At 43.9% G+C, this 26,312-nt stretch overlaps 1 protein-coding gene across 4 annotated transcripts in view; it reads right to left on the bottom strand.

Moving 5' to 3' along the window:
- Window positions 1-8,059: 8,059 nt before the first annotated feature.
- ARHGEF26 (Rho guanine nucleotide exchange factor 26) overlaps window positions 8,060-26,312 on the bottom strand; it is a 113,217-nt gene continuing 94,964 nt past the window's right edge. For all 4 annotated transcript variants that reach the window (XM_032852547.1, XM_032852548.1, XM_032852550.1 and 1 more), the window contains 4 exons: window positions 21,976-22,185; window positions 10,352-10,419; window positions 8,972-9,076; window positions 8,060-8,389 (listed from right to left, as the gene is read on the bottom strand). In XM_032852547.1, the coding sequence (XP_032708438.1) occupies window positions 8,247-8,389; window positions 8,972-9,076; window positions 10,352-10,419; window positions 21,976-22,185 (526 nt within the window). In that variant the 3' untranslated portion in view covers window positions 8,060-8,246. The remainder of the gene's footprint in view (window positions 8,390-8,971; window positions 9,077-10,351; window positions 10,420-21,975; window positions 22,186-26,312) is intronic.

Here is a 26,312-nt window from a genome sequence, read left to right as displayed (position 1 = left end):
CATCAGCGTATGAACCTGTGTTGCCAGTTGTAACTGATGAGATCTGCAAGGGGACATCTGAGAAAATTTTCTTCACTAGTAGACTTGGAGGAGAAGTTTTCTCCTTTGGACATTGTCTTGTCTGAATCTGGCACTACTGTAGCCATTTTAGCATTGCAGAGGATAATGACGTTGGTTCAGTGGGAAGATGTAATTCACCAGAGTCCATGATAATGCTGGTGAGCTGCTGAATTATCCAGTTTGAGACCTGCCTTGCACGTGGACTTATTTTGATAAAATAAACCCTCCTTTATTAGCCACTTTCGGGTAGTGTATTTCGTTTAACTTGGCAGAAAGCATATTAACTGAAATACATAGTCTGCATCAGTGTTTGCTGAGTTCTGTTTCTTCCATTTCTTTTGTGATCTAAGTTTGACCCACATGTATGACAAAAGGTTTAAGAGTAGTAGTCCTGAACATACTGCAAAAGAAATGTAGGAAGAACATCTGCTGCATCCTTAAAAATACACATTTTCTTGTGCCTTCCAATAAATGCAGAGAAACCAAAGGAAGAGTATCAAACAATGTTTGGGATTTATTGATAGTGCTGTGCTGATGTGTTTAGCACCGCTGGTTCAGGTACTGCTCCCATTTCTGTGAATGTATGTCAGCCTGTTGCCTTCTAAAGGTTTTGAATATACTGTGTGTCCTAAGTCCATTCTTTCGGCTAGACTCCCAAAAGTGATTTCTTAACTGAATTCTTATATTGAGTCATATCATGGTATTGTGGTCTTGTTCCTAAACTTAAGATGACCATTAGGGTCTGTTTGTAAGGGTGTTTATGTTTTAGTCTGTGTTTTCTTGCCTTTACTCTCCAGTTTAAATTCACAGTAGGCCAAACTGGTCTTGGAAGATAGCATTTAAAGAATCTGTTAATAAAAAGGAGGGAGGATTATTAGTTCAATTGTTCTATGTTCCCAAATCAGTATTTAATCTCCATAAGAATGAGGAAATTGTTCCTGAAGGATTAAGTAGATGAGCTATTGAAAGAGGTTAAAGCAGTCACTGTCACCCCCAATTTCTGTCTCCTGTACAGCTGATCAGGATGGAAATCTTGATTGAAGGTGCTATTTGTGTTGTTTCTTTTGTTTACAGAATAGTGTATTACTGAGTGGAAAATTTATTCCAGGCCTAAGAACTGTTTTTTAGCAGTTTTAAGGAGTAAGACATTAAAAAGAAAAATCGTTTGCCTCGCCAGTCTTAGTGATACCTAGACTAACTCTTAAAAAAAAACCCTGAAGCAGAAACTAAGAGGGGGAAAAAGAAGCCACTGTATAATCTTTTAGAAAGTGTCTTTGAAAAGTGAGTACATGTATTGCTTCCTCATTCATTAACCTGAGCAAAAGCTCTAGATATATTTATACCTATTACAACAAGTAATTTTCTGTTATTAATGTAGTTGTGAAACAAAGTCCACCCTGAAAGGTAGAGATTATTGAAAAGCTTTAGAAGGAATTTTAGTATCCCCCTTACCCAAAGTAAATTGTAAATTTCTTTCCACTCTTTGCTGAGTTTGTATTTTTTAAGTAATTGTCAGGATCATGTGGTATAATCATATAATATGCTAATTATTTTTAAATGACATTTTTATTCTGGTTTTTAAACAATATACCCTCATTGTAGAATATTTGAGAATTGAACAAAGAAAAGCATGCTAACCACTGTTATGTTTTGATGTATTTCCATGCTTTTTTTTAAGCTTCAAGGTATTATTTTATATATAATAAAATTTGCCAATTTAAGTGTATAATTCAGTGAATTTTGTCAAATGCATAAAGTCCTGTAATTGCTACCATCACAGTCTTGATCTAGAACATTCCCATCACCTGAATTTCCCTTGTTCCCCTTTGCAACCAATCCCCTGCTTCTACTTCTACCCATTGGCAACCATAGATCTGCTTTTTGTCACTTGTTTTGCCTTTTCTAGAATTCCCAATAAATGGAAAATCACATTTAGTTTTTTGTCTCTATTTTCTTTTACTTAACACTTCTGAGGTATTCATGTTGTTGCATGTATCGGTAATTGCTTTTGTATCATTTAGTTGTATTGCCTTGTATGGTTATACCATAGTTTGTTTATTCATTGACTAATTGATGGACCTTTGAGTTATTTTCAGTTTTTTTTTTTTATTAAATAAAGCTGCTATGAACGTGTGTATATGAGTCTGTGTGTAGATAAAGCTTTTCATTTCTTTTGGGAATACCCACGATTAAGATCATTATATCAGGTGGTAAGCGTGTTTAACTTTATAAGAGACTGCCAAACTGATTTCCAGCACACTGGGTGTGCTATTTTACATTCCTGCCAGCAATAGAGGAGGGCTTCCATGTGTTTCAGATCCTTTCCAGGACTTCATACTTTGAGTTGTTAATTTGGTGTTTTTTAATATTGGCCTTCAGTGAGTTCATAGATCATTGTGGTTTTAATTTGTTTTTATTTCTATAATGATATAAACTAGTATATAGTTTCCTTTTTGTGGGGTAATTCTGGCCTCATAAAATGAGTTGGGAAGTTATTAGTCCTCTTCAAGTTCTAGATGAGGTGTATAGAATTGGTGTTAATTCCTTGGATGTTTGGAAGAATTCTGTGAAACCATTTGCACCTGGACATTTCTTTTTCAAAAGTTTTTAGACAAATTCAATCTATTAGTTATGGAATTATTTAGCGCTTTGATAGTTTGTGGTTTTCCTTGAATTGGCCCATTGTATGGAAGTTGTTGAATTTAGGAGTCTCGAGTTACTTAAATATCTCCTTATCCTTTTAATGTCTAAGGAATTTAATGATAGCCTTTCATTCTTCTTATTTTTTTTTTTTTTTTTAATTTATTTGACAGAGACTGCATATAAGTAGTGGAAACAGCAGGCAGAGGGAGAGAGAAAAGCAGGCTCTCCTGCTGAGCAGGGAGCCCGATGCTGGACTCAATCCTAGGACCCTGGGATCATGACCTGAGCCTGAAGGCAGCCGCTTAACCAACTGAGTCACTGAGGCGCCCCGCCTCTCTTTCATTGTTGACACTGGTAGTCTTTTTATTTAGTTTTGCTAAAAGGTGTATCAGTTGTATTCATCTTTTCAAAGAACCCATTTTTTAATTGAGTTACACACAAACTGGGGCTCAAACCCAGAAGCCCAAGACCAAGAATCTCATGCTCCACCCACTGAGCTAGCCAGACGCCCCTAGTTGAATTGTTTTCTAATCGTTGAGAGTTGAGTCCTTTTATATTTTGGAAGATTTGTTTTGCAAGATTTCCTCCTACTCTGTGGATTATCTTTTCATTCTTTTTAACAAAGTTCAATTCATCATTTTCTTTTTCTTTCATATACATTGCTTTCGGTGTTGTCAAAAAAGTCGTAACCAAACCCAAGGTCACCTAGATTTTGTGTTACCTTCTAGGAGTTCTATAGCTTTATATTTTTACATTTAGGTCTAAGCTTTCAAGTAAGTGGTTATTTTTGTTACTGATTTCTAACCTAAATATAGTCCTAGAAATCTGTGTAATTTCAGTCCTTTAAAATCTGTTGAAACTTGCTTTATGACCCAGGAAATGGTCAAATGTTTTAATATTGTGTGTTCTTGAACATACATGTTTAAATTGTTGCAATTTCCTGTACATGCCTATTAAGTTAAATTGTTCAGATCTTCCACACTTTCCTTGATTTTTATCTATTATACTTTTATGTAGCAAATAAGAGTTTAAGTGTCATATGCTATGATTTTGGATTTCTTCTATTTCTCCCAAATTTTGTTTTATATCTATTTTTTATTTATTTATATCTATATCTAGATATATATCTATATCTATTGAGACCACATTCTTGGGAGGAATATGTGGAATCGTTATGTCTTGCTGGTTAAATAAACCTTCCATCATTATCTAAAGCTCTCTCTATCCCTGGTCATACCTTTTATCTTCAAGACTATTTTGTCAAAAACTGACAATAGCTCTATGTATTGAATATTGTGATGTTCTGCCCAGATCCTCCCTCAGGATTGAAGGACGATTCCCTTAGCTGCTACAAGTGCTGTCACATGATGGCCTTCACTTGTCAGCCCGCTGCGGGAACTGTCCTCAGCTGGAAAGAGCCACTTTACCCAAGGCCATTCCCTCTCCCCGGGGACAGCCTGCATCCGGCGACCAGTCAGAACAGGTTCCAAAGGTCCCCTTGCCAGTGCTCCTCTCTCCTCTCTCCTGTGGAACTCCAGCTGAATCTTTGCCTTCTGTCTCTGTTCTACGCGCTTCTCTGTGGGCTCTTCCAGCCGCTCTTCCAGTTCACCAGCTATCTTATCTGTTCAGCCTAGTTCTAGAATTCCTGGTGGTGTTTCGGTTTTTGGTTTGTTTTCCTCTGTTGCTTAGAGTTGTTAATACTATATTGCATTTTATTTTTTTTAAGACTTTATTTTATTTGTCAGAGATCACAAGTAGGCGGAGAGGCAGGCAGTGGGGGTGGGGAGCAGGGGGTGGGGCTCCATCCCAGGACCCAGAGATCATGACCTGAGCCGAAGGCAGAGGCTTTAAGCCACTGAGCCACCCAGGCGCCCTGTACTATATTCCATTTTAAAGTTTGGCTTTCTCTCTCTAAAAATGGTAGTAATAATTGTTTGATGTATCTAATGATTTCAATATCTAGTCCCAGTAAGTATCTGTTTCTTCTGTATCACGGATGGCTATGTCTCGAAGTGTTTGCTAATTTGCCGAACCTCTTGAGAATTCGTTTTTGGAAATAAGAGAACTAAGATAATGCTAGCTTCCTTCACAATAAGGTTTAACTTTTGTCTGGTCCTTACTGTGCGAGAAGCTCAGGGAGCAAAGCTTGAGGTCCTCCAAGTTCATATCCTCACTCCAAAGTAAGCCCTTTGGGGATTCAGTCCACAAGAGTGAGCACCTGAGGCACTGAGCTCTGCCCTGCAGTATTTTGCACTCATGTCACCTCAGGCAGCTCTGTCTCTGCTGCTTTCTAAAGCCCAGGGAAGTGTAGCAGCAAAGGGGAATGTATCTTGCTAGTTCCAGAGAAGGTACATCTCCTTCCTTTTCTTGAGTAAAACTCCAACAAAGGCTTTGATTGGTGTTTCCAACCTCATGGCTGTATTTTCATAAATACAAGATGAAACTAAGTATCTAGCGTTTTAAGGTTTACAGTAGTATTAAGGGCAGAACTTAAAAGATGATCCCCATGATCACCGTGCCACCTGCCTGGCCCTGTGTCACACCTGTGATTATGTTACATTGCACAGTAAAGGAATTTTGTGTAACTAATTAAGATCACAAATCAGTGGCTTTTGAATTAATCGTAAGGGTGATTATCCTGTAGGCCTAATGTAATTACATGAGTTCCTTAAAAGCAGAGTTTTCTCTAGCTGGTAGTATAAGATGAAGTCAGATTCCAAGTGTGAGAATGAGTAAGATTCAACATGCCACGGGTGCCTTGAAGATGAAGGAACCCATGGTGAGGAATATGAACAGGTTCAAGAAGCTGGGAGCTTCCCACACTCCTGGCAGCCAACAACAAAGCAGGGACCTTGGTCCCACAACCACACAGAACTGAATTCTGCTAACAACAGGTGTGAGCATGAAAGAAGGTAATAGCAAGTTCTGGCTGAGCAAGCAGCCAGCTAGCACTTTGGTGTCAGTGTCAGCCTTATGACACCGAAACTCTTAAGCAGAGAACCCGCCATGCCATGTTGGCCTTCTTACCATGGAACTGTGAGATAATAAATGGATGTTGGTTTCAGCCATTAAGTTTGTGGTCATTGTTATGCAATAAAAGAAAACTAACACAGGAGTCAGTCTTTTCTTTGCCTTCCACCAAGATTCACAAGGTGGTGAGATTTCACAAGCACAAAGGTTCAGATACTAGGATGCCAAAATGAGTAAGAGCTAGCATTAAGGGAACCACCAACTACTTAAGTTATTCTGTTGTGCAGTTTTGTGGAAACTAGAAGAAACATCAGGGCCCAGCTCTTAAAAATGCTCCAGCCTTCTAAGGCAGCTGATGGCAACATGTACCTGACAAGATCAGTGCCCTTTTATGTTAGCTGTAGATAACCTTCTGAGTAGAACTCCTGAGTTGACCAAACATTTAGCAAATTATATAAATGAATACATGCTATAGTGAATTAAAGCACACAAATACAAAAGAACAAGTATATACAAAATCTTTATAAATTCACTGCACCAAAAGTATACAAGCAGTATTGATTCGTTGGGACAAAAATGAGTGTTTTTGTTCTCCCCAGATCACTGAATGAAGACATTGTACAGTTCTGAGAAGTTATTCGTAGAAACTGAACTAGGCTGAAAACAGTACTGTCTTATGAAAATGACAGTTCATGGTGGAAATGAAACTGGGTGTGTTACACACCCGCTGTGTAACAACACGACCCAGTAACAGTACTCACCTGCTTGCTGGATGAGGCTTTGATTTATAAAACACCTGTATTTCCAAGACTGTGTAACATCTCTACTTATAAATTAATTCACAGGATTCCTACGGTTGCTTTTTAGCTTCAAATGGATATGAGCAAAAATAACAAAATGATCCCTTTGCAAGCAAAACATCTGCCTTCTTAAATGCAAACATCACATGAGATTAGAGTACAATTTCTTAACCTCTCCTCTAAAAGGTCTGTGACACGAAAGAAGAGATCGACTCCTTGTTATACCAACCTGGAGAAATCTGCTGTGTCCACTGCTCTTACTTCATTGACTGCCCCAGGCCTCAAGGCCCTCAGGGGATTGCCTGTCTCTGACACCCAGAAATGTCTGCATAAGTCAAGGAGACCGATCCAGGGACGAGAAGGCCCTGGGTGCACTGGACTGGCTCACAGCTGAGCTGGCAGGACAGGGTGTGTGAGGCAAGCATGCATAGCTCCCACCCTGAGCTTCTGCTTTACCCACTTCGCTCATGATTTGGGTACCTGGTTGGCGGGCAGTGGGTGGAATGTGTCACAGATCTGAGTTCTTGAATAATGCACCCTTTGCCAGGGTTTATCGCTCTGTAGAAGAAAATGGAATGGAGAGGAACCTACCTGCCAGTAAAAACCACCTTGTCCCCTCCATCTTCCAAACCCTCATTCCCTCTCTATGAAACGAACTATTAAAATCCTCTCTCCTTGTACCAGCAGGAGAGGGAATAAAGTTCTGCAGACACCCATGGTGGAGAGAGCCTCCAAATCCAGCAAGCAAGACCTTTAGTGCATATATAATGGATTCCCGTTAAGACCAAAATGTAATGTTTCAGTTAGATGCCGTGTTGGCATCTTGATTCCTTGGTAGGGTCTAATTTTCCCTTGAGATTGTGTTTTGGCCAATTTCCTGTTTAGAAACAGGAGTAGGAACAGTCAAACCTTTATTAAAGAAATTATAAAAGGCAAAATTATTAAAGGCAAAGCAGCCTCATGTCAGTTTACCAGCTCATTTGGGAACATTCAAAAAAAAAAGTAGGACCCTCTCCTATATTCAGGATTTTTCCACTCATGCGAACCATCTAAATTCTTATTTGAGTAGCCTGAGTAGCGTTTCATTAGGCTCTACTTATCGGAGACCAATACTGGGTAAGATCGATTTAAAAAGAAAATCTCTAAAGTAAGCTTCTCTCCCAATGAGGAAAGAGGTGGCAAAAATTCAAGTGTCAGTTTCCCTTTTCCCGGGAAGAGGTTTAGAAAAACTCAACAGCTCACCTTTTGAGCTCTACAAGTTCCTTGTGAAATGCTCTTAGCATTAGAATCAGATCTAAAATAAAAGAGGCAGAAAAAAATAATTACAAAACTGGGCATTCCTTAAACACACAGACCCTTGCTAAGACCGGGAGAACCATACAAAGGAGAGGCTAAAAGGAGGGACAGTAACATGCTTGGCGAAAGAGGAAAAAGAAAACCAGGGCACAGCCTCCAATATCCATTTTCCAGGCCAGAAAAGGGTGAGCCCGGCCAGAGCTTCAGCCTCCTGGCCCCGGCAGCAGACTCCCCTCTATCTGTGGGCCTCGAGAAGGCTGCACCTGGACAGTGTGCTCACACTGAGACTTGCAAACTCACTGTATCTGGTAGCTGTTCTCCCGAGAGAGCAGAACCATCTGGCAAGCGTACAGGCAAGTGTTTCCATTCTTCTAATGAAACAGGCTGCATTAAAATGAACAACAAAGCCGGCCCAGAACCAACCAGCCAGCGGGGATGTAGTGCAAATGTCGCGCTCGTGGAAGGCCGTCCGGGAGGCTACACGTTGGTTTCCAGTCCTAGCAAGCGTCCCATTCTCTCCACGTTCTTGTCAATTGTAGCCTGACAGGTTATCTCCTTGGCACATTCCATAGGAAACCAGCCCCTCTCTCCATCTCGCAGCCGTTCCCCCTCATACCAGCCTGCAAATGAGAGCAGAGTCCCCATGAAGCGACGGGGCTGTGGGGGAACCGGAACCCTGCCCGGCTCGGGGAGGACGTGAGCGAACTTCAGAGGCAGCAGCTTACCCTGGCTGGTGCGTGACTGAGGACAGAAGGCGAGCAGAGAAGGCAACAGAGGGAAGTGCCTCAGGAAGGAATGAATGACTTACCGGAGGTGGGACACCACAGGGGCCCCGAAGGGAGCATAAGAGCCCAGGAATTGGGCTGAGCTGAGGAAGGGGACGCTACGCATAGATGGGGGCAGCAGGAAACGGATTTTTTTTTTTTTTAAGTGAGGAAGGAAGAACCTCTGGAGATGAGCACTTAAGTCACTGGGGGCTAGGAAGGAAGGACGATCATTCAAGGTTGCTTTTCAATCATACACCATGTGACTGCATTCCTATTCGAAAACATGAAAAGCAATAGTGTTGATAGAGGAAAGGCAGGTGCATATGAGAAAACCAAAGGGATATGGAATGTGAGCGTTAGAAACAAAACCAGACTCCTCTCTTCTTTGGCACCCCAAGAGCTGCGTGGGGTGTGCCCATAAGAACCCCCACTCACCATCGCTGACCCGCTGATAGATGAGAGCCACATCTGCCACCTGCAGGGAGAGTTCATCTGGCTGCTTGGCAGTGAACGATCTAATGATTTCCACCTGGGTCAGTGCTGAGAGGGAAAGGGGGGACACGCTGAGCAGAGGAGAACCAGACAGGTACAAATCGATACTGTACCTTTACTCAGTCTTTCTGTGCATCAAGGCCGGCGCTGGCAGAAACAAGTTAAGCGTCTACCAAACAGAAACTCTGTTCCAGGAACTGTCTTACTTGGCTAAGAGCCTTAGAACTTTAGAAGCTCTGGATCGTGAGAGGCCTTTTGTGATGCACAAATTCCCTCAAATAGAGCCAGGACAAGCTACACACAATAGAGCAGATAACACCCACTGTGCATAGGGGAAACTGAGGCCAGACAGATTAATGTGCCAAGGCCATGCAACTAACACCAGCATCTGCAGTACATCCATTCCCCCGGCTCCCATCCACGGGGCTCCCCAGCCGGTCGGCACAGGAAAGCTGCCAAAGATGTTCAGAAATAAAAGGAGCTCCAAGCAAAAGTTGGACATTTTAGAGTTCCCCCAAAATGCTAAATCATAAGCAAACATTATAACTTCAGTGACTTGGGACTGACTTGAGTTCTTAATTTGTTATTTATTAATAATAGAAAACTTTATTCTAGACAACTTTCAAACCAATCACTTTAGTTTTGGCTCTAAGCTTAAAGCTATGGTTTTGGAGCACTCCAAGATAACCAGTTTTGCTGCCCTAGTTCTTTTGATTTGACCTTCCAGCTAGAAATACCCAGAGATGCCTAACATCAAAGTTAAGTCGCTATTAAGCACAGGACACCGCCCTTTCCTGCATCCGTTCCTATTGCCCTAGAAGAAAGAAATGCATTTTCTTAATAGTATCACTTTAATAAATAAGGCCAAAAGGGATGGTAAAGTAATTTTCTTTCAGCTTAGCTTCAGACTGTCGTATGGAGAAGGCTTAAACATCAGACTCTTGCCCGTTAACAAGAGCTGAAAATCTAAGAGCTTTACAGGACAAGCAGGGCTTTCAACATAGGCTCTTTAACTTAATCCTGACGATAAACCGTATTGTATATAATAATGCAGCTGACTCGCAGGAGATTAAACAAGCTCAGGAAAGTTTTGCAATGATTTGCCACGTTGACATAACAAAGAACTGCACCTTGGATTTGAATTCAGATCCTCTGGCTTCCAAAGCAGGGATCACAGGATTCTGTGATGCAGGGCCATAGGAACTACTGCTCGGACAAGAACCACAGAGCAGGGATTGTGGAGGTGAACCATTAACAACCCAGTGTCCAGCAGGGGGCACAGCCCCTCCATGTTCCAGAGCTGGCTGCCCTCCAGGTACTTACAGGTTCGGTCCAGAGGCTGCTTCCCGCTGCTGTGTCCCAGGGCAGTTATCCAGCGGGCTCGCTCACTCCTAAACAGAGAGGGTATATACAACTGAGAGACTCAAGGTGCTGGGACAAAGAAATCAAAGCCGTTCCAGAAAATGGGAGATTCCCTGAAGAGTTACAGGGCTGGCCTTTAGAACAGGGGGTATGAGTTACTTAAGAAACATAATCCGGGGAATCTAGGCTGAACGCTAGTCATTGCCGTTAAAAAGATTCTGAATGAACCTGGCTACTTATTAAGTGGAATTTCTCACGGGACAGTTTAAGATTTAATATAGAGATGATTACACCAACACATAATCACATAAAGATATTTAGACTACTCTGTCTGACTCAACATTTCTAAACAATAAATTTCATTTAAAAAAATTCCAGTAAGTCAGTCTCTCTCCATTCTCTCTTCCTCCCCCTACACTCAAAGTACTTCAAGAAAGGTGAATCTAGACATATTTAAAGTTCCTCTTCTGGCTGAGATTGCCAAACTTGAGCCTTACTGAAATAAACAGAAATTCTTTGAACTTTTTTAGACTGTTCCCAAATGCTTAAAAGGACTTAATGAACAGAGCCAAAAAAAATTTTAAGGAAAAATACAACTGAGACTTTTTAAATATTAATAAGCTATAATTACATGAAACAAAATAATTATTTAACTGAAGGATCAGAAGTCTCAGATAAGCATTATTCCATAATACAGTTATCCCCAGTTTTTGATTTGGGAAGTCAAGTATCAAGATTGCAATTAATTAAATTAGGCATGCACACGCACACACACAGACTTTAAAGTCTCTTAAGAAGCATGGATTAGGGACGCCTGGGTGGCTCAGCCATTAAGCCCTTGCCTTCGGCTCAGGTCATGATACCAGGGTTCTGGGATCGAGCCCCGCATCAGGGCTCTCTGTTCAGTGGGAAGCCTGCTTGTCCCTCTCCCCCTCCCCCTGCTTGTGTTCCCTCTCTCGCTATGTCTCTCTCTGTCAAAAAAAATAAATAAATAAAATCTTTAAAGAAAAAGAGAAGCAGCAGCAGCAGGAGCACTGATCAAACCCATACTATAGGGGCACATGCAGCTCAGGTCATGATCCCAGGGTCCTGGGATCAAGTCTACATCAGACTCCCTACTCAGTGGGGACTCTGCTTCTTCCTCTCCCTCTGCTCTCCCCTCATTCCTTGAGGGAATAAAATAAACCCATACTACATGGCGGATGAAGCATTTGACATCCATTATTTCACATTATCCCCCAAAAGGCCACTGAAAGGATGAGAAGGCTGCATGGAGGTCCTGAGGCAAGTGATCCAAACCAAGGTGAGTTTTGACTCTGCACTCGGCCTTCTTAGCAAGGGATGCCTTTATGCCCAGGGCTTGAAAAAATTTTTTTTTCTTCTACAACAGCCTGTACCTAAAGGTGCTTCTTGCTGTTACACCACCTTCCCCGCCCCTCAGGTATCTTTCCATCTGGGCGGGATAGACTGCTTCCTGGCCTGAGGCACACGCTGTCCCACACCCTTTCCTCCCTGCCCTTCTTGCTCTCAAGTAGGACCTTCTCCCTGTTTCTACCCATTCAGCTCACTCTTCATCAACAAAGAACATACATAAAACCCTGCACTAATCTTCAGTGTATACAGATCCCTGGGTGGTTTCATAGGTGCACCCGACACCTGTCCCTTCCCCATCAATAACCACCCACAGAAGGAACCACCGCCACAGACTAGCTGCACCTTTCTTATGCTTTATGAAAATGGAATCCTACAGCACGTCCACTTTTGTGGACTTTTGACTCAGTTCTGAAAACGCAAGCCTCACCTCCTCCAGGTGGCCTCCTCAGATGCAGAAGCCCAAACCTCCATCCTCAACCAGTCTGTCGGTCCTGCTCCCAGTCTCTCCCCTGCACAGCCCTATCCCACTGCCGGCCAGCTGTAAGCCTCGTGAACGCAGGCATCTTGTCTGCTCAGTCCACTGCCTCATCTCCAGAACACTGCCCAGTACATAACGAGTCCTGAAAACAGCTGTTAACCTAAGGAATCAGTCAGTCATCACGCACCACCCCCCACGGCCTCACTCATCTGTTTCTCCCCTAGGCCATCAACCTCAGAAGGGCAGGAACTGGGTCTCGTTCTAAATCGTTATGGAGCACTTATGTGCCAGCGACAGTACTGTTTTGTATTTTGCAAGTCCCATCGAATTTCATCTTTACAACAATCGTGGAAATTAAATAGCAACATCATTATTTCCATTGTGTTGTTCCGAGGACGAAGCCGGTCTGGAAGGTTAAGAAGCACTTGCTCCCGGAGACAAGGCTAAGAGGTAGAGTCAGCATCTAAGCCAGGGAGTCCGGGGACTAAAAGGCGGTGCTCCCTAGCTGGTGCTCACAAAACACTGAAGGAAGTCAGGGAGGGTGGGAACTGCAGTGTGCTGAAAGGCGGACTCCTGTAAGAAACTGAGGCTGGGGCCCAGTCACACCGGTGCATCAAGGAGTAAGTGATGTGCGCAATTTACGGAGACACTGATGGTACCGCTTGCTCTTTGAAACCCTGCTACAGGCCACAAAGGGCTTCAGGGTGGTTTTATGAAGAACAATTACTTTATAAAGCACAACCTCCTTTCAAATGATTCCACGCACAGGGCGCCTGGGTGGCTCAATGGGTTAAGCCTCTGCTTTCGGCTCAGGTCATGGTCCCAGGGTCCTGGGATCAAGTCCTGAATTAGACTCTCTGCTTGGCAGGGAGCCTGCTTCCCTTCCTCTCTCTCTGCCTGCCTCTCTGCCTACTTGTGAACTCTCTCTGTCAAATAAATAAATAAAATCTTTAAAAAAAAATAAAAATAAAATGATCCCACGCAAGCACTTCCATCTTTGATACCATCTCTTCGTCGGAAAAGATCTATTTTTATACTCGGGCTCATGCGGAACTTCTAAAGCACAAAGGCAACTGAAAACGAAGTCCTACTTGCCAGATGGAAGACCCGTTCACCAAGAGAAACGAAAGGTGACCGTGTGCATCCCCTTGTGCCACAGCCGACCACGGCAGCCTCCTCTTGGCCTCCCACCTCTGCGTGGCCCTGACTCCCATCTGCGGCCCTTTGAGTCCCGCCCTGGACACAGCCCGCTTCTGGCATCCGGTGGCCCGTTTCAGGGACGGCCTGACCCTGCAGCCAGTTTCCAGAAGTCCAGATGAAACCTCTCACTCCCGTGGCATGCTGCCTGGATGCTAATGGCCTCCCTTTGACACCACGGCCCCTCACAGAGCCTCGAGAGGACAGAACAAGACACTCCTTGTTGCCCTCGCTGAAAGGAGACGCTTCTTGAAATGGCTTCAATAGAGCCGGTCCCCCCCCCCCCCCCCCCCCCCCCCCACATGGCGTCAAAACCGCACAACTCCCCCCCCCCGGGGCCTCCGAGAGCCCTGCCAAGGAGCTCCTTCCCACTAGGAAGCAGAAAGCACTGCATCCCTGAAGCAGGGAGGAGACTCCCTCAACAGAGGAGGGAATTCTAAGAACAAGAGAACCCTGGGGCACAGACATACCCATTATTAAACTGAGTTACGGAGTGTGGGGCTCGGTCGAAGATGCTCTTTTCTCCGGGGACAGGAGGAAACAATCCATGTGAATTCACAGCCCGCCCCACCCTCTGTTCAAAAACTTTTCCCTTTGCCCAAATAAAGTGAGAGAATGCGGAGCACTGCATTCGTGTGGACGTGGGCACATCACCTCCGAGATGCCCGGCCACCGCTTCCGTGGACCACCAATCGCCGAGCACCTCTGGCCTCGCATGAGCCCTGTGTTAGGACGGGCTTGCAAAGGGAATAAAACAGGGTCTCTTGCTCTCAGCAGCCCCCAGCATGAAGGAGCAGAGAGGAAAGAAAACAAACACACAGAATCCAACACAGTGTGCGACGGGCTGTGTGTGGTAGAACATTCTGCTTAAGGCACTTGACACCCGCAGAGAGAGAGAAGACCGAGTGAGAAGAGACATCGGACATAAGTATCTGCACGTGAGCCTTCTCCTAAGACCCAAGTTCTCCACACACGGTATACCATCAGGCACCCCCGGCTCCCTCCACAGGAGCCAACTGCAGTCACACAGTAGGGTTAAACCTCACTGCGCAAAAGTCAAAGACACGAGGCACCTGGGTGGCTCAGTGGGTTAAGCCTCTGCCTTCGACTCAGGTCATGATCTCAGGGTCCTGGGATCCAGTCCCACATCAGGCTCTCTGCTCAGCAGGGAGCCTGCTTCCCCCTCTCCCTCTGCCTGCCTCTCTGCCTACCTGTTCTCTCTCTTTCTCTGTCAAATAAATAAATAAAATCTTAAAAAAAAGAAAAAAGTCAAAGACACAAAGCTGGACTTCTCACAGGCTACCAGGCATCTGCTAGAAAACAAATGTGTACCAAGAGCACGGAGACTAGGCTCTGAAACGAAGACACAGGGCCACAGAATGGGGACTGAAGAGCGTGGGGCGTGTCCACGGAGGACTTCACCGAAGTGAGCTTTAACCAGCAGCCAACCGATGGCGGATTTTTTTTTTTTTAAGATTTTATTTATTTATTTGAGAGAGAGCAAAAGCAATCACAGTGGAGAGGGTTGGCGGAGGGAGAGGGCAAAGGGAAAAGCACACTTGTCACTGAGCAGGGAGCCCAAGACAGGACGTGTTCCCAGGACCCTGGGATCATGACCCAGACTGAAGGCAGACACTTAACTGAGCCACCCGGGCGCCCCAGGTGGCGGCTCTCTACCCTCCCTTGCAGCATCTTGCAGTGGTAGCCAGCCAAGTACTTTCTGTGTTCCTTCCCACAGTCTACAAATTTACCTACACTTCCTTTTCAAACTCCTGTACCCATGGCCTTTGGGCAAAAGTCCTTCACGCCTCTGTGAAGGGTGGGATTGTGAGGATGGTGGTGGTTTTTGTTCATTCTCTCACACATTCAGTTCAACCAGATGAGTTCAATGAACGGCTCCATGAAAGAAAGCCCAAAGGGTCAAAGGGTCTTCATGACGCTGTACAACAGAATTTAACAAAGCCGAACACACGCTCAACTCACCAAATTTAAAAAATCGAACCAAAGCAAAATAATTCCCGATGTCCACAACAAGAGTTCTAAAATTTAGATTTTATGACGTGTTACATAATTAAAGCCACTATTTCTTGTGTGTCATATCAAACAGCTGATGAGACAAGAGTCGGGCCTGGACCCCTGGAATAACCGAAAGTGGGTCCATTCCTTTTTTGCTGCATGATAAAAGACCCACACCGTCGCCTGCCCTCCTGTTTCCTCAGGGTTGGCGATGAGTGTCACAAAGGACCAAGTGATCTGAGGGGCACTGTACGATGGAAGATATCAGGCTTGGATGAGGATTCCAGATGCATTGAGGGGAGGATACTACAGCCTGTTAATAAACACATTTTTCCCAGATAAATTATCCTCTCTTGTGGATTTTTGTTAGAGGATGAAGGGTAAGAGTATGTCAGACATACTTTATAATTTTTTTCCATCCCATTTACTTCCTGTTGTTAATTAAATCATTAACAGAGGCAGGAAGGCCACAACAGACTCCAAGCAAACAATGCCCCTTTATCAGGAGGCCCGAGAACTGGTTGTCTGGATGGTTGACAGGACCCACCACATCCGCGAGGCTTCTAGTTCTTCCAGTGAGAGAGAAATTTTGCAAGCGATCTCAATTTTGATTATGGTTTGAGGTGATTATATCCTATAGTTAAACATAAAGGGTAAAGAAAATGTGCGTTCATCCCTGAACACGCCTGGATGTCTCACCACCGCACACACTGGGCCCAAATGCCGCACAAATTCCACCATAAACCCAGGAAGCCGGGGACGCCACTTAGCTGCTGCCCCTCGGTCATGCCAGCTGCAGCTGTCCCTGCTTCGTCTTCATGAAGGCAGACAAAGGGGGCTGTCCAACTCCCACATTCCTCTAGAAAGGCCCAGAGGGATAAGAATGACAGCGGTAAAACATTCGTCCGTTGTCCTTTTATAAAGGATACGCTTTTATACTTTTCACAGACTGCTGTCTTGTGAACAGTGTGATTTAAGATCCTTCATGGGCAGACAGAGAGAACCCAGTATACGTGGCTTAAATGTATGTCCTACAGAAATGTTAACCACAGCCTTCGTAGCAAATGTGGAAAAACAAGTGGAATTTAGAGAAAACTTGCTCCGGCAGCACAAAAGGGACAGTGACCATCCAGACAAACAGTGACAGGGAAGCATGATTTCCCTCCAAGAGGCCATAATTCCACCTTGTCTAGCAATTCCAAAAATATGTACTAGGAACCTGCTATGTACAAAGTGAGAGAAAGACACAGCTGAGCGTAGGGATTAGTCATAAAAACATGCAAAATTAACTGGAGAGCAGGGGGATGGTTAGGGGCCATTACAGGGAGGCTCAAAAGGTAAGGGAGACAGGGACATCTGGGTGGCTCAGTTGATTCAGTATCCAACTCGATTTCAGCTCAGGTCATGATATCAGGGCTGTGGGATGGAGCCTCGTGTCAGGCTCCGGGCTCCTCAGGGATTCTGCTAGAGATTCTCTCTTTCCCTCTCTTCTACTCATCCCCGCTCGTCACTCACCTGCTCACTCTTGCTCATTCGCTCTCTCCTATAAATAAATCTTTAAAAAAACAAGATAAGTGATACATGGGTTGTCCCCAGAAGGAGGTAGTGGCATGGAAACGAGGAGAGATGCAATGGACTTTTTTGTACAGGAAGAATTGGCAGATGACAGATTTGTGCAGACCTGGAGCGTCACAAATGACACCAAGTCTCCAGACTGGATAAATGTGAAATGGTGCCAATGGTTCCAGTTACAGAAATGTGCATTTGGGGAAAGCGCTGGGTAGCTGACTGGTCCAGGCAGGCTGCATTTATGATGGGAAAGTAAAGAGGAATGGCTAGAAATAGAAGGAAAGCTCACCCTGCTTGTGCACTCTCTCTCCCAAATAAATAAAGTATTTAAGAAAGAAAGAAAGAAAGAAAGAAAGAAAGAAAGAAAGACAGAAAGAGAAGGAAAGCTAAGAGAGCACAGATAACAGATTAAGAAAATGTCAAAAAGGGAGTCCGGATAAGAGAGCGGATCAGTCAACAGAATGAAATGAGATGAAAGGGAGAGAAAGGAAGACGGCCAGCTGGGGTCACCAGCAGCCGCTGCTCTACTCTCCATGGAACAGCCTCGACAGGGCAGGAGAGAAGGGACACCGAAGACCGTGAAGCAGCAATTGAGCATACCGTGTTAGCTCCTCAAGTCTAAAATCCAAGGCACCATCAATTCCTCTCTTTTCTGCATGGCCACCCCAACTCATCCAACACCCCTACAATACCATGTTTCTATCTTCTCTCTCAGACCCCAGCCCAGGCCACATCCATGACTCCCCTTGACTACTGCAACAGGACCCTGTTTTGTTTTGTTTTTTAAGATTTTATTTATGTATTTGACACACAGGAAGGGAGAGAGAGAGACAGAGAGGTGCATAAGCAGGGAGAAGGGCCAGCAGGGGAGAAGCAGGCTCCCCACTGAGCAAGGAGCCCGATGGAGGGCTCGATCCCAGGACCTTGGGATCATGACCTGAGCCAAAGGCAAATGTTTAACTGACTGAGCCACCCAGGTGCCGTAACAGGACCCTATTTGCTCTCTCTGCTGAAACTTCTGCCTTTGTTCCAGTCCTCCCCGGGGAACTCTGCTATAGCTTACGAAACTCTAGATGATGCTTCTCAAAATGTGTGTGGTGAAGAACCAGTCCTCACCACCCCACCCCATCCATTGTGGACCAAGTGTTCTTCGAAACACAACAAAAGTGAGTTACTGTTAATCACATGCCTTGAGGCTGCCAACGTGTCAAAATGCTGTAAGTTCTTAACCCCTTCCCTTGTGCCCAGGCGGAGACGGTGTGAGGACTGATGGCCCACCCACCACACAGGAGTTCCAATGCTCTGGCCTCTGATGGCCTCTTGACCACCACTCTCTCCCTCCTTTATTCTGACCTTTCCTCCTTCACCCTGTTCAAGCCACTTTTGACAACATCAGACCCGTTTCCCTAGAAGTTGTGCACCTGCCGTTGCCTTCGCCTGGATCATTCCGGCCCTTCATTTTCCCATGTGTTGACTCCTCATCACTCAGGGTTCGGTCCAAATGTCACCTCAGAGATGTCTTCCTGTACCATCTATTCTGGATTTTATTACTAAATATTTCAAACAATGGGAGGCCCTAAATTGCCCAGCTGGGTTTCCACAAATATTTTTCCTTTTTAGAGCCTATGAACCAAAGGAAACAATCCACGTTTTAGTAGTTTTTCCCATTTCATAGCAACTGGCTTCCTGGAGTTTCCCTTTCCAGATGTCCAACAGGGCCAAATGGCAAGGGAGGGCTGAGCAGTCTACTGAATGGAGGCTTAGTAAGATAATTAACACTTGTAACCAGAAAGAACACTAGATTCAGGAGGGTCAGGGCCTGGTCCCAGCTTTGGCAACAACTCACTTCCTGTGTGACTTTAAGCAAATCACATCACCTTCGTCTCATTTTACATCTGGGAGAGGAAAGGAGGGAAATGGAGCACAGACTAATCATTAGGGTCACCACCGATTTTACTACCTAGGTAAGACACTTTTGAGAGTCAAAGAAGGTGCTGTTCTTAATTCTGCCAGCACAACACACATAATATTGATCCTGGGGAAACCAAGACTGATGTCGCCTTACCTTGGCTCCCAAGTTCATCGCTTCTCTAGAAACATCTATGGGCGTTCACCTTCCTCATGTTCCAGGGCTGGCTCCATCTGGCACATCCCAGGTGCTCTGTAAGTGCTCACCCCATTTTCTTTTTGGGAGCTCTCCTACATGCTTTATGTAGTCCAAACTCCTGGTCTGTTCTACAATTTCACCATCCTATAAAGACTGAACTGTGCTTGTGTCAAACAGCGATGCCCCTCCTACTAACCACAGTTTTTCCAAGAAGGTAAATATTTAGGTATGAACCTCCTCCTTTTTCAAACCAAAGAATAGTCAAAGGACCTACGTGAGTCTCATGTTCTACAATTATTAAAAGGCTAGAATGTGGTGAAAACCTTGTTTTCCAACCCAGTTTGCTAACAGTCCATATTAACCGCATATAACATAAAAGAGAGGAAACTTAAAACACACATATCCACGTATACAATTTGCAAATCTCAGAAGCAAATACAACAGTCTATATAGACCAAAACTCTGACTGCCCAAAGCCAGGTAAGCCCACGGCTGACCTACACTTCTCCAAACATGGCATATAACAATTTCCTAGCAGTCAGTTGTTTTATCTAAGGAAAGTACATCTTGGCTGTAATAGATTTTCCTTCAGGACCAATGCTATTTTATGCCTTAGGTGCTTCAAAGGGTCCATTTATTTACTTTTTAACCAAAACTGAGCTGGTGTTGGATGGGAAGGCAGTGGGGCAGTTGCTCCTGTGTGCAAGGAGACTTCTGCCTCTCTAGCCCTTCCAGAATGTTCTTTCGCCATTCATTAGAGAATTACAGATCTGAGTCAGACCCATGGCTCATACCATTTATGGGTGACACGAATCAATATTCTGAGAACATTTCTGATTAAGGAAATGAATATCCATTCAGCCCATGGCAAGATCAAACGGCAAGGGTGTTGAACAAATGCTACAGAACATCCCAGGAGAGGATCTAGCCTTGGAACATAAAGAACTGGACATGTCAGTTTACTTCCTACTCTTCTGGAATAATCTCAAAACAAGTGGTGGAGGTCACACGAATTTGGAAAGAGACAGGAAAAGCTCTGCTGAAATGTTGCAGGACCTGAATAAAGAAGAACCCTTATAAACAGAGAGAAAAGGAAAACACAAAGCAAAACCAGTAACACTTTCACCATTACAAACGAAAACTGACAAGTGAAAATCTGTTTCTGAGATGTCTCTAGATAATGTCTAGACTATCACTCATCTCCAAAGCCTTTAAGACTTTTTCATCCTCAAAGTCATATAAGGGGGCGCCTGGGTGGCTCAGTCAGTTCAGTGTCCGACTTGATCTCCGCTCAGGTTTTGGTCTCAGGGTCCTGAGTTCAAGCCCTACATTGGACTCCACACTGGGCTTGGAGCCTACTCTTGAAAAAAAACAAAACAACAACAACAAAAAAACATCCTATAAGATCCAAAGCCCAGACATACAAAATTCTCTTTTTAAGAGAGGCTTCCCCAAACAGAGGAAGGCTAGATCTGTCTTCACTTGTGAGGGGTTTAATCACTTTCCGAGTTAGGAAATGCCTTCCTGAGCCCGGTCTTGGATATGTCTCCTGCTGGTCACCTGTAGAGACCAGCTAGCACCACACTCCCCCAGAGGAGCAAACACGCCTGGAATGCGGCTGTGCTCTCTAGCAATTTCAGGGAAGAGCTCTAGGACCTTAGAAAAAGGCATTTCTTTGTTTTATAAACAACACAAAGGAAGAAGCTTCTTTTCTTATTCCCTGGGCTAACTCTCAAGTTCATTTGGAATACTCTACTTGGGCCATTTTCAAACCTTAAGTAGATTTTACAACAACCCGTCCCTCTAGGTCTTCCTTAGCCTTTGAGAAGTTACTTTAAATGATCATTTAAAACGTTCTAGTTGGATGCTTGATAATTTTAATCTTTCTCAGATGTCTCTCTTTAATGATCTGAGAACCACTGTTAAAATACCCTTAAGAAGGAGAGATACCATCCTGGGTTTATTTTCACTGAGCTTTCGTTACAGTCTTAGGGTTGTTATTCACCAGTTGTCGGTGCACTTTAATCGCACCACGTGGGAACCCTAGCCCACTCGAGTGGGAGGGACGTGGAGGATCCCTGAGGACAAAGAGTGAGGGACTTCCCCGCCTCTTCCTCTACTGCTCCGCCCAATAGAACCCCTGCCTATGATGACTGTTTCAAGAGGATGTTTCCAGTTTCCAAGCGGATCGTCGACCTCTAGATGGACCACATCACAAGGAGTGGACTCAGAGATGAAGCCCTCTTGCCTTCGTCCGGTGTGAGGCTGGCTAAGCCCTCAGCCACCAGTGCACCAGCAGCCACAAACAGGACTGTTTATTTAATTTAGCTTCTGCATCAACTCTGATGGGAAAGTGGATTCACTAATGTTTTCCCAAACGGAGTATATCTTTGGATAGAAATCATGGGGTATTTGCTGTCTGGTTGATGGTAACTGACTGCAAAATGGCCTCAGGTCCCTTATCTAGGAAAACTTAGGGCCGAGACTCAAACTACCAGATGTCACCTAACCCAAGGCTCATGGGTCCTATCTTTATCAATGATTAAAATAAAGGGATTTTTTAAACCACTCTCTAAATATAAAAGCACACCTAAAGCACAATGCATCCATTAGGATTCATGAAGGTGAAAATAATCATGTCCATTGCTCGAGACGTTGAGGGGATCACAGTGAAAACATGAGGTTGATGAAGCCCCCAGACCCAGTGCTTGGTGCCTAACAGGTACTCAGCAAAAAATATAGAGTAGCTACTCTTGACTGTTTTTAGGGAGTCTTAGACCAGGGCGTGGAAGCAGGGAAGACAGGGAGCAGACACGCTGCAACCCTGTCCCCGCACACACTTACTGCGTCTCAGCCCCGAGCAGCATCTCCACTTTCTCACTCGCGTGGTTACTACGGATGGTCAGAGTGAAGAGGTGGTTGGCAGAGCTCTGTCTTGAATAAAGCATCGTGGAACTGTTCTTCCCTGGAGAGGGATTCAGCTCTTCGTTGTCACAAGATTCCACCAGTAGCTGATCTCTTAAGGAATAATCATTGACGTTGTAACTTTCTTCACTGTGAGGAAAAGGGAAAAGAACATGTCAACAATTCAGCGGATAGGACTGTGACATGGTCAGTTTTCATGTGGCCTTTGGGGAGAAGGTGTTGGGCGGGGGGAAGGAAGGAGAAGGATAGAATGATTTATTTTCAAATGTGAGCTGGAATCTGAATTATATATATATATACAATGATTATGAATCAATATACACTTCCCAAATTAAGCCCGCAAATTACTATTTCTCTGTATTATGCTAAATTCTATCTCAGGTTTAAAAAGCAATAGTAAACATGTCCTTCAACGGACGAATGGATAAAGAAGATGTGGTCCATATATACTATGGAGTATTATGCCTCCATCAGAAAGGATGAATACCCAACTTTTGTAGCAACATGGACAGGACTGGAAGAGATTATGCTGAGTGAAATAAGTCAAGCAGAGAGAGTCAACTGCCATATGGTTTCACTTACTTGTGGAGCATAAGGAATAACACGGAAGACATGGGAAGATGGAGAGGAGAAGTGAGTTGGGGGAAATTGGAGGGGGAGATGAAGCACGAGAGACTGTGGACTCTGAGAAACAAACTGGGGGTTTTAGGGGGGGGGGGGGGGCGGTTAGGAGAGCCTGGTGGTGGGTATTAAGGAAGGAACACTGGGTGTTATACGTAAACAATGAATCTTGGAACATTACATCAAAAACTAATGAGGTACTGCACAGTAACTAACATAACACAATAAAAAATAATAATTATAAATGCTCTCACTTTCATCTTACATTATGCTGGAACTGTTGTCACAAGAGAGACATACACACATAGTGGTAATGCTCAGACACGTATGCTTCCCCAGTCTTCCCTCTGTCCACAGAATAAAGAGCGACTCCCAAACCTACCCACGCTCTGGGTAACAAGGGCTCACTCCCAGCCTCCAAACTACCAGGCACAGGGCAGAAGGAAAGTGTCAGAGGTCTGCCTGAGCTGTCTGTCCTCCCAACACATAGCCTCACCACCTGCTTCAGAAACTATCAGCACTGATTTCTCTATCCCCGCTTTTGCCCAAGATCCCCAGTAGTCCTCACTCCCCTGGACTCTCATTCCCATAGCACTGTGAACACGCCTGGTCTGGCCCCACCTTCCCTGAACTCCTCAGCTGATTTCTGAACCCCTTCTACTGGGTCCTCGGGAAATTTACCTCACGAAAGGAATCCAGCAAGATCTTAACAAATCCTCAGCCTTGTCCTTGAACCCTCCCTTTCTGGCCTTAAGAGAAATTTGGCTGTCCCTGGAAAATGTGGCCTCTTCTGAAGGTTCTCTGCCAGCTTGTTTCTTGTTGCTGCTGCCAGAAAATGATCACTTCCTCTTCCCAAAAAGTCTTTAGCTTAGAAGCTCATGCTGTCTGGCTCTGCCTCATAATCAAAGTCAGGGACAGACTCCTTATGAGTCATCGCCCCTTTTGAGTTTAGTTGCTGGCTATGGTGTCTCCCCAACACGACCTTCTTGAGTTTCCATGGAGGGGAGCGTTGCATTACTCTGGCTTCTCAGTTCCTTGACTTCCTCTTCGCCAACCATCTTATCCTCTCTCCTTCAGCTACCCCACCATTGCCATACCTCAGACCTTGCCATTGCCATCAACCGCAACGTCTCTGTAATCCCATTGTCAGTCACCCTCTTCAACTATCGTCTCTCCAATTCCCTTCTTTCTTCTAATCCTCAATCCCAGTCATTCTTTAGCCCTCTTACTCTATCACATTTCCCCTGTCCTTAAACCCTTCACGCCCTCTCATTCATACTTATTAAATTACCCAGCTTGGGCCTCTTGTAGTTACAGTATGTGGTTATAATCACTCCGTGCAAACACACTCACCTCCTTGGCAAATCCCAACCCTGAATAGATCCAACTCTCCCTCTACTCTGCCTGCATGTGTACCCTTGCAGCTAAACGTGGGAGAGCTCTAGAAATAACTGCTGAATAAATGGATGATTATGTAATGTATCCTAATATATTCTAGGAACAAAACTGACTATTTACCTTAATTAAAAGTAATTGCAAATGTATGAACTCAGGAGAACTAAGAGAAAAGGAAACCCCTTGCGCCTAATCAACTACACTAGGAATTTCAGGATAGGCCACTTTGCTCAAGATTTCTTAGAATTTCTCTCATTCAGTGATGGACATCTGCCTGTCAACCCTTTCCTTATAACTCTCCCTAGACAACTTTAAAAATCTTTACCAAAATGTAGTTTGATGGATACCCCCCTCAAAAAGACAGCAAGCAGTTATCTATAAAAGCAAAATACTACCTTCTGATCAAGTCTAACTTGTTGTTAGGGCATCATCTGTATTAACTGAGAGTTCCCATGGCAAGATCACTTCCAAAGCTCTCTTGAAACTGCCTGCAGACCAAGACGGCCACAGTCAGGATATATAAAAATAGTTCTCACATCAGAATAAGGTTTCACAAAGTTCATATGATTTTTACAAAAAGAGAAAGCAAGATACTACACTTTACAAACAAATAAGGTTAGATAAATATATATATATATGTATATATACATTTATATAAATATATATATGTGTGTATATATACATATATATATATTCTAGAGTGAGAGATTAAGCATGAGCATGGCAAGGGGCAGAGGGAAACTCTCAGGCAGGCTCCCCACTGAGTTCAGAGTCTGACGTGGACTTGATCCCACGACCCTGAGATCACGACCTGAGCTGAAATCAGGAGTTGGCCGCTTAACCAACTGAGCCACCCAGGTTCTCCAGGTTCTATTTTTAACAGGCCATTTTACCAGAAACAAAGCAGTCAATTTTTGGCAGTTCAGGGAAGTTTATAATGTCTAGATATCTCAAACATCGACTTAACAGCTCAGGACTCAGGATAAACACCAAACCACAAAACATAAAAGCAAAAGAACTAAAATAAAATCTCAACAACATCAAAACATCAAAAACAAGAGAAAGAATGAGATGAATGAGGGCTTCATTGTTACCGTGCTCTGTCTGTTCCTTTTAATCTTCTGGTCCAACTCACAAGGTAAACAAGATGGTTGGTTAGGCAAAGACACCACTTTCCAGTTAAAAATAATTTTGTTTGCTCAGAGAAATGCAAGCATCCTAACGCGTGTGCATGGGTATTCAGGTAGTGCCCTAAACAATGACACTGCACAGGTATTCTTCCTATTTCCAAAGAAATAAAAGGCAAAGGAACCATCATTCAAGATGACTCAAGTTCCACCTATGCGGCAGTCCCCACTAGAATCCAAGACCAAGAGGCCACAGGAAGGCCATGTAAACAGGCATGAATAAACTAGTTCAGTCTTTCTTCTCCTTTCAATTTTCTGAGTTCCTCTTTTCCCTAGTGTTTATATAAATACAAACAATATCCACTAGTGTGTTTCATTAATGCTCTGAATCTTTCTTCTGGGGGCAATTAAGGCCAGAAAAAGTAGAAAAATGAAGAGTGTTTTTTTTTTTTTTTATTGTTCTCTTAAGCAATGACAATCATAACAGCATTAAGAGCTGAGGTGACTGTGTGACCCCATTTCTGCCTGTTGTCCTGGGAAGATGAACTGTGGCCACTTTACAGCTCTGTGAGGAATCCGCTTCTGTGCTTCTGCACATCTGTGTCATTGATTATGACCGAACAGGGAACCTGCCCCACTGTTCAGACTTTTGCATCCAAACAGGACACAGGAAACATGTCTTTGTGGTGTTTTGTTTTTTTTTTTAACGGGTTCAGCAGCAATTATCCAATATCATTATTTCTTCTAGACATGTAAACTTGTTTATTACACAATAAATAACACTTACAACTTCTTTACTTCTTTTTTAATAGACTTATATTAGAAAATAAACCCTTCACTTCATTTAACAGTAGTGAAATAAATTGATTATTTATGCTCACCTTCTAGTGTTCAAACCCAACAGGACAAAAACTAAAAAGCGACTCCATCTCGCTAGCACGTCCATCTTCTCCCACACATCCAGGCTCACACACTCAACCTCCTGAAAGTTCAAAATAACCATATTTTCTCCTCTCAGAATCTGCTAAATACTGGATGAAATTCATTCTGCTCACGTCTGTCAGCACCTTACTTGCTCATGCTGCTACCAAAAGGATAACTCTGGGCTAAAAT

Source organism: Lontra canadensis, unplaced genomic scaffold (assembly GCF_010015895.1).
Source record: "Lontra canadensis isolate GAN:19392208 unplaced genomic scaffold, GSC_riverotter_1.0 scaffold6, whole genome shotgun sequence".
NCBI lineage: Eukaryota > Metazoa > Chordata > Mammalia > Carnivora > Mustelidae > Lontra > Lontra canadensis.
The sequence above is the reverse complement of the archived record's forward strand: the minus strand, read 5'-3'. Positions and strand labels throughout refer to the sequence as shown.